The sequence below is a fragment of the Triticum dicoccoides genome, chromosome 1B (assembly GCF_002162155.2).
Source record: "Triticum dicoccoides isolate Atlit2015 ecotype Zavitan chromosome 1B, WEW_v2.0, whole genome shotgun sequence".
NCBI classification, from domain to species: domain Eukaryota; kingdom Viridiplantae; phylum Streptophyta; class Magnoliopsida; order Poales; family Poaceae; genus Triticum; species Triticum dicoccoides.
Window position 1 is genome coordinate 507,646,050 of NC_041381.1, and position 7,041 is coordinate 507,653,090.

The following is a 7,041-nucleotide window of genomic DNA, read 5'->3' on the forward strand; positions in this document are numbered from 1 at the left end:
TCAATCAACAAGGGCAAGAGGAAGTAAAACTTACTATGTCATCCTCTGCCACGTGCAATGATCACCTTTCCTTGAGCTGACGAACCACGTCGCAAAACTTGATGATGCTGACCTGAATAGCTTGCCAGCGATACGACAACAACCTCAAGTTGCGTGGTTGAATGATGTACATGTCTTAGGGCGCAATGTGCTTTCGTGCGTGAATCTTTTCATGCACTTGCTCTCAGGAGGGCTCCCCTCTGCTCCCGCCTATAAAATTCGCGGATACGGCCAGGCACGCATCGCATAACAACTCATCTTCCATCGTCGAGTAGCTCACCATCCTTCATATTCTAAAAACGACACAACATTTGAAAATAAGCTCAATGACATTTGACCAAACACCTGTCGGGCGTTGTGTCCGCCATGGAGGTCGTCGACATAGGGCGGAATACCTGGGTACAAATGGCTCCGGGGCGGGCAACTCCATCGTAGGCGCGTCGCTGCTGGTTTCGGACGTCCAGCAATGGCCGGAGACGTACATCACCGCCGGTGGAGGTGGAGGGTGCAGATGGAAAGCAAGGGAGAGAAGGGCGGAGTGGAAGAAAATGAGACCAGAAGGGGGATTGGGTGGGCCAGGGGTGTTGGAGTCCTACGGGGCCGTTTGGATGGAAGCCAACGACAGCCCTGCCAAAATTTTGGCGTTGACTGAGGCCACAGGCGAGCGTTGGTGGCTGCCCAAATTTCGGATCTAGCCAAATTTTTGGTCACCACATCCAGTTTTTCCTGCAGGGCAATTCACCGGCGGCGAAATCTCCTGCCAAATAGTTGGCGCGCCAAGCGTTGGTAGGACGACTGCGGGCGCCATCCAAATGGCTCCTACGTTTCGGTTGTCCGAACTCTCGCAAAGCTCACCCACTTTGTCTCTAATTTACGGAAGAAATCTTGTCCGGCTCGCCTGGCAGACCGATACAGGTCGGCGTTGAATGGTTTTCACGGTTCGGATAGCTCGATCTGTACGGTTGCGGGAGTTTTGCGTGTCCACCTTGAAGATGCCCTAATAGTTCTTCGAAATGCTTCCATTTCACCTCTTTATAACCAATCCAAATGAAAGTTTAAGCATAAAATCTCTCACGGTCGGAAGAACCGCATTCCCCAAGGCACCAAACCTGAGAATAGAATAGCATTGTTTGGCCATACGAGTTTCTTCACTGCCTAACTCCCTGCTAACTGAAGGATTCGTGGAGTGCAAACACAGACAAGCCGAAATACCTACCCAAAAAACACACCACATGATTGCCTTGCGCAACATCCATCCACATGACCAAAACTGCACAGGAAAGGAACACCGGAATCTGATGCCCGAAACAATAATGTGTCCGCTACCTCACATCAGGTCCTCCCTTTTTTCCGCAAAAAACACACACCAACCTTTGTCACATTATCCCCTCGTTTTTTCCACCAAACACAGCACCAACCAACGATACAAAATTAGGGACAGAGAGGACAAATATTCATGGTTGAAATACTATGAACAGATTAGATGTTCTTTCACCGTTTTTTTCACCGTTTTGTGAGACGGTGGTGCTGTGGAGGTGGAAAAATTCACCGTCTTGCAAATTGCTGTGGAGCCTAGGGCCTAGCCGTCTCGTCTCGTCTCATATGTACTGGCCTTCCTCCAACGGCCTGAAATATCTGAACCCGCCCCCCTGGGAGCCCGGGCTGTCGGCCTGACGGCAGCTGCATGCCTCCCCGCCGCGGAAGCCGAGGTGGCGGCAGAGGCAGACCGGGTGCGAGGTCGGCGTGTCGGCCGCCGGCGGGCCCACCGACAGGTCGAGGTTTAGGTCGGGGCACCGTGGTTCCCCCGTGCTCGTCGCGCCGCTGCTGCCGTCGTCGGACGACGACTCCACGACCGGCGGCTGCTTTGTCGGCAGGGCGAACATCGTGGGTGGCGGCGCTGCCCTCGCCGGCACTGCTATGTGTGCAGGGCGGGATGCCGCGCCGCCGTCGACGGCCGTGAGCGGGCGGTGCGTGTGGGGGTCCATGCCGCGGGACAGGAGCTTGCGCTTGATGTGCGTGTTCCAGTAGTTCTTGATCTCGTTGTCCGTCCTGCCCGGCAGCTGCCCGGCGATCAGAGACCACCTGCACGAGCGAGCATTCCCGTCGTCAGCAAAGAAGTCATACTGCTGTATACGAAGAAGGCACGTCGACGAGGCCGATGGGTAGGTAGAGCGACTTACTTGTTGCCGAGGAGGCTGTGGAGGCGGATGATGAGCTCGTCCTCGTCGTCGGTGAAGTTGCCGCGCTTGAGGTCGGGGCGGAGGTAGTTCATCCAGCGCAGGCGGCAGCTCTTGCCGCAGCGGAGCAGGCCGGCCGCCTTGGGCAGCGAGCGCCAGCAGCCCTCGCCGTTGGCCCTGATGTAGGCGATCAGCCGCTGGTCCTCCTCCTTGGTCCAGGCCCCCTTGTTGGTGTGCTCCTTCTCGCAGCACGGCGACCGCCCCATGCCGACCAAACGTAGTAGCAAGACCACGCGCGAGCTCAGGCCGGTGCTAGAGCAGAGCAGGGCAGGGCGGCAGCGAGCTCTCTCCTGTTTCTGAGGCGGGAGAGCGGAGGCGGAGCGGTATATATGGCGTGGTGTGTGTGTTGGTTGGCCTTTTTCTCTGTCCGCATTGACTCGGCAGCATGTAGTGAGTTTGACGGGGGCGTGGTGGGGTGGGTTTGGGTTGGGTGGTGGTTGCGGGAGGGAGGGAGGCGGTGCGGTTGCGGCGGTGGAGCCCGCGTGTTTTTTGTTCCAGCCCCCCTCTCGTACTTGGCACGTACCGCTACAGTTTGAGTTTGGTAGGCAGAGTTCGCTGGGCATTTGTATAAGTCATTCGCGTAGTTCTAGGTCGATAATTTAACTATCTAAATATGTATTATATGTGACAAAAAATATATATTTAGAAACTACATCCGCGTGGAAATCTAGTGGTATACTTTTCATGACATATAACACATATTTAATTCCTCAAATCGATGACCTAGAACTACGCGAATGACTTGTACACCCGGACGGAGTAATCACAATCCACACACGTCGCTGCAAGGTGCGGGTACGGTTGGAAGATGTTCGCCTTTAAGAGCTAGCTAGGTTTAGTAGAAGTTGGTGCTCCATAGAGTACTATTGTACTCCCTGTTAGATGGGTAGAAATACGGAACCCATTGACCGGCCAACAGTAACATACATACACTCATATAGAGCTGGTACAGTACGAGTGTACAGCACAACAAACACACCCGTAAATGCAAAAGAAATACAGTTTAGCCACACATCAGTCAACTGATTTTCTAATTCGGTGCAGTAGATTTTTGAATGAAGGAAGAATGGAGGGCCTCGCGGGAGAGAAGGAAGTGGCTCGCCCTCATCACCCGAGCATCTATCTTAGGGGTTCAGGATGGTGGCGGTGGTGGACGGCGGTGGTGTGGGGATTCGTCGGAGAAAAAGCTTAGGGCGAGGGCCCTAGAGGGATGGTCGGGGTGGCGGGACCGGCGGTGGGGAATAGTTTCGGGGAAGGTGGGGCAGCGAGGCGTCGCGGGAGCGCCGTCGGCCGCGGGTGGTGGGGGGCGGCGGTTAGGCCGGTGGTGGCTGACGGCTCAAGGAAGGAGATGCGCCGAGAAGTTGAAGAAAGTCCGTGGGTCATTGATTTCGTCTCCAACGGTTCACATGATCGATTGACCTCAAACGAAATTTCCAGCCGCCAGATTTCTAGCGGCACCCAAAGAAGTACTACTAGTATGTCAATTCAAGCCAAGACAAGAATCTTCCGAATTCCACGTAGGTGGTTCTTGCGAAAATTTCGTGCGGTGGATTTTGCGTAGTGCTCGAACCGATCGAAGAAGCTTCTGCACGCGGAAGGAATCAGCAACAACCAACTGTGGTACGTGCGTATGCAAGCTTTACGGGCAGTAGGTGCTGCACGACACCCTAGAGGAAATCCTCTAGAAGGGTGCAATAATTTAGGACTTGGGTTAGGTGACGTGCATTTGGTATTCTGGCTACGAGTTTCGGTCGAGTTTGGTAGCAGCCCAGCCCAGCCTCGGTGGGCTAGCTCGGGTTGGATAAAGAATCCGGTAAAGGTGCCCGGCCCCCGGGTCAAAACTAACGTGCCCAGCTTCCCTTTTCGTTGGGAACCACTTTTGGTCGTACCGGGTCGGGTCATTCGGGTCCTCCGTCCCCGGCCCCAGCCCGTTGAATCGGGCCCGACGTACCATGATTCATGCATGGAGCAGACGTTCGTGCCGACCTGTTCTACACAAGGAAAATAGCACGCCGTGTTTAAGTGAACTCGTCCGAGGGTACCCGGTCAGCGACAGTGAGCTAGTGCTAGTGATGCGGATCGGCAAGAATCGGTCGTGTCCCGTGCCGAAAAGGGAGTCAAGTTGGAGGGAGGCTCCACCACAGTCCACACCGCGTGTTTTTCTTGCAGGCGCAGGCTAGCTGAGATATCATGGGCGAGCTCTCGGCAGGGGCAGGGCACGGGCCATCGTTGGCAAGCGTTGTAGATGGACTGAACCCGACCGGGGCGAAAAGGATCGGCGTAAAGCGGGTCAGCGGTTGGGATCCCGGCACGAGAAGAGGGGTGGAGACTGACCGGGAGCATCTTGGGCGAAAGCAGTGGCGGCGGGCCGGGACGGAAAAGTCCGCGTGCGGCCTCAAGTCAGCTCCACGCGCGCTCCGCAACTTGCCGTAGGAGCTCTGGCTGTGCAAATGCACGCATGCGTGCATGGGTTCCGGAGCGCGAAAAGTCCTTGCTTATCTGATCTGATCGCCGGCCGCAAGCGAGGCCTCGGTCGAGATGCCGCTCAGATCGCGGGTGCAGCTGGAAACAAGGTATGGGTTGTTGTTTGTGCATGCGGTTGGTCGTGCTGCGACCTCTCACAGCATAAGTGGCAGTAACACCGACTGCGTCCCTCAAAAAGAGAAAAACTTCAACACCGACTGCGGTTAAGAGTGTTTCTCGCCAAATACTCCCTCCGTCTGAGAATACTTGTTTTCAAAATGAATAAAATGAATATATCTATAACTAAATAAGTCTAGATACAACCATTTTAAGGACAAGTATTTACGGACGGAGGGAGTAAAAAGTTGCCTGCTCTTCTGTAAAATAAATAACGGACACACGTTTTCAGAATTGTGTTGAATATAGTATACAAGATAGGTTACAGTTGGACCTGTAGTTGTATTGTGTTTATATAGGATATGGAGTCGTGTCCAAATAGGTCACTGTATCCTAGGCCTCTCATATATAGCGGTGGTAAACACACGATGTAACATATGCCAACATAATAGCACCGGAACGCAGGGGAAGCTGGCGGCATGTGCCGGTGTCCAGGGCGACCGGGTGCGGTATTGTAGCGGTGTCATGGGGAGGAGCGCTCATAGTCAGGCCCCGGGAATGTAGCCATATCGATGTCGTTAACAAATTTTGATGTCATGCTCATGTAATTGCTTGGTCCTCGGATGATCGACGGTATATCTCGGATTTATTATAACACACATGTGCGTTAACCTAACAGCACGCGCACCGTAAGAAGGCGCACCGAGTTAGAACGTGGCAGGTGAGACGTGACTTACGAGGGAATGTGTGAACGCCGTACGAAAAGCAGCACAGGAGAAGTACGTACTGCTGATCGCCACGGTTTTGTTGCATCCATCCATCCATTCGTCCGTGCCGGAGCGGAGGGAATCCATCCATCCTCTGACGCACGCCGAATAAACCGCCTAAACTAGTCGCACGCAGCCATCGCATGTGCAAACCGCGGCAAAGACAGCGAGCCGGACAGACAACCGCACACATCCATCCGTCGACCATATCATATCCCATCATCCGCTGCAAATGCTGATAGGGGAGGTAGGCGCACGGGTGGTTCGCGATAATTAACTAGCAGTTGGTGGCGAGTCCTATGAGGACGAACTAACCCGCTTATAATTAGCCAACGCGCGCTGTCTGTCACCCTGACCCGGCCGTGATCGAGCCACCATGAGTAGGTACGGGTAGCTAGCAAGGTAGCACACAAATGTGGTGTCAATTTGTCAAGTGCCGACCAGTAACCAACCATGCAGCCACTGACAGATAGCACATCTGTTGTACTAGTACATACGTGCATTCATGTGCACAGAGCGATGTGCAGGGCTACCAAACCAAACCAAGCCTGTGGCGTGGTGGTTCACGGTAGCTAGCGAACTAGACCTCCCTCTTTAATGAATGGTGGCTTACCACAAAACAGTATCCGAACGATCCTATCATCATAAACTTGATCGATCTGCTCCGACGCGGACGCCATCCGCTCCGAATAATGAGAATCGTCGGGCTGTGGCCTGCGGGCGTGAGGTGTCCCTCCGTCCCTAACCAAATCATGGGTAGCTCTTTTTCAAAAAAAAAAATCATGGGTAGCAGGGGATAATGTTGTGTATTGCTGTGCGGAACCGATCATGGATGGGTTCGGTTGATTCGTCGGTTGTGTAGATGCTCCCTGACAATTCCTCCGATTGAAAAATGGAGTCGCTGCTGGTGCTAGTGCTAGTGGTGCTTGTGACTCTTTGGGTGCAAGTCTGTCGCTAATGTATTGTATTCGACCTAATTCTCCATGGTCAGTGCTTCGGTAACCTGGAGAATCAGAGGCTAATGATTTGCCTCTCCGATGGGAATGTTTGTTGCGATGAGTGCCCGGTTGTTAGGACCACACGATAGCAAATCTGATGTGCAATGTTTTTGTTTTTGCTTCCTCTTGTTGAGCAACCACGTTCAGTTTTAGACTTGTCCGTCCAAAACGGCTGTGTACCTCCGATGTGTACCTCCTTAGTAATGACCTCCGTTTCAAACTACTTGTCTTAGACTTGTTTATATATTGATGTTTCTAACACTAAAGCATGATTAGATACATCTGTACATAGATAAATCTAGTACTCCTACAAGTAATTCGGGACCGATGGAGTAGTTCCCAATCATTGGATAAAAAAAGACACTTGCTCCACCTAAAATATATGCTTAATATCTGAATCAATATACAATTTCATTTAGT

The 7,041-nt window shown here is 53.0% G+C and overlaps 1 protein-coding gene across 1 annotated transcript; it reads right to left on the minus strand.

Annotated features, from left to right (window-relative positions):
- Positions 1–1,248: 1,248 nt before the first annotated feature.
- On the minus strand, positions 1,249–2,579 carry LOC119345140 (myb-related protein 308-like). The gene is made up of 2 exons (XM_037615337.1): positions 2,220–2,579; positions 1,249–2,121 (listed from the first exon to the last, which is right to left on the minus strand). The coding sequence occupies exons 1-2, from the start codon at positions 2,480–2,482 to the stop codon at positions 1,638–1,640; spliced, it is 747 nt and encodes a 248-aa protein (XP_037471234.1). The 5' UTR covers positions 2,483–2,579; the 3' UTR covers positions 1,249–1,637.
- Positions 2,580–7,041: the final 4,462 nt, after the last annotated feature.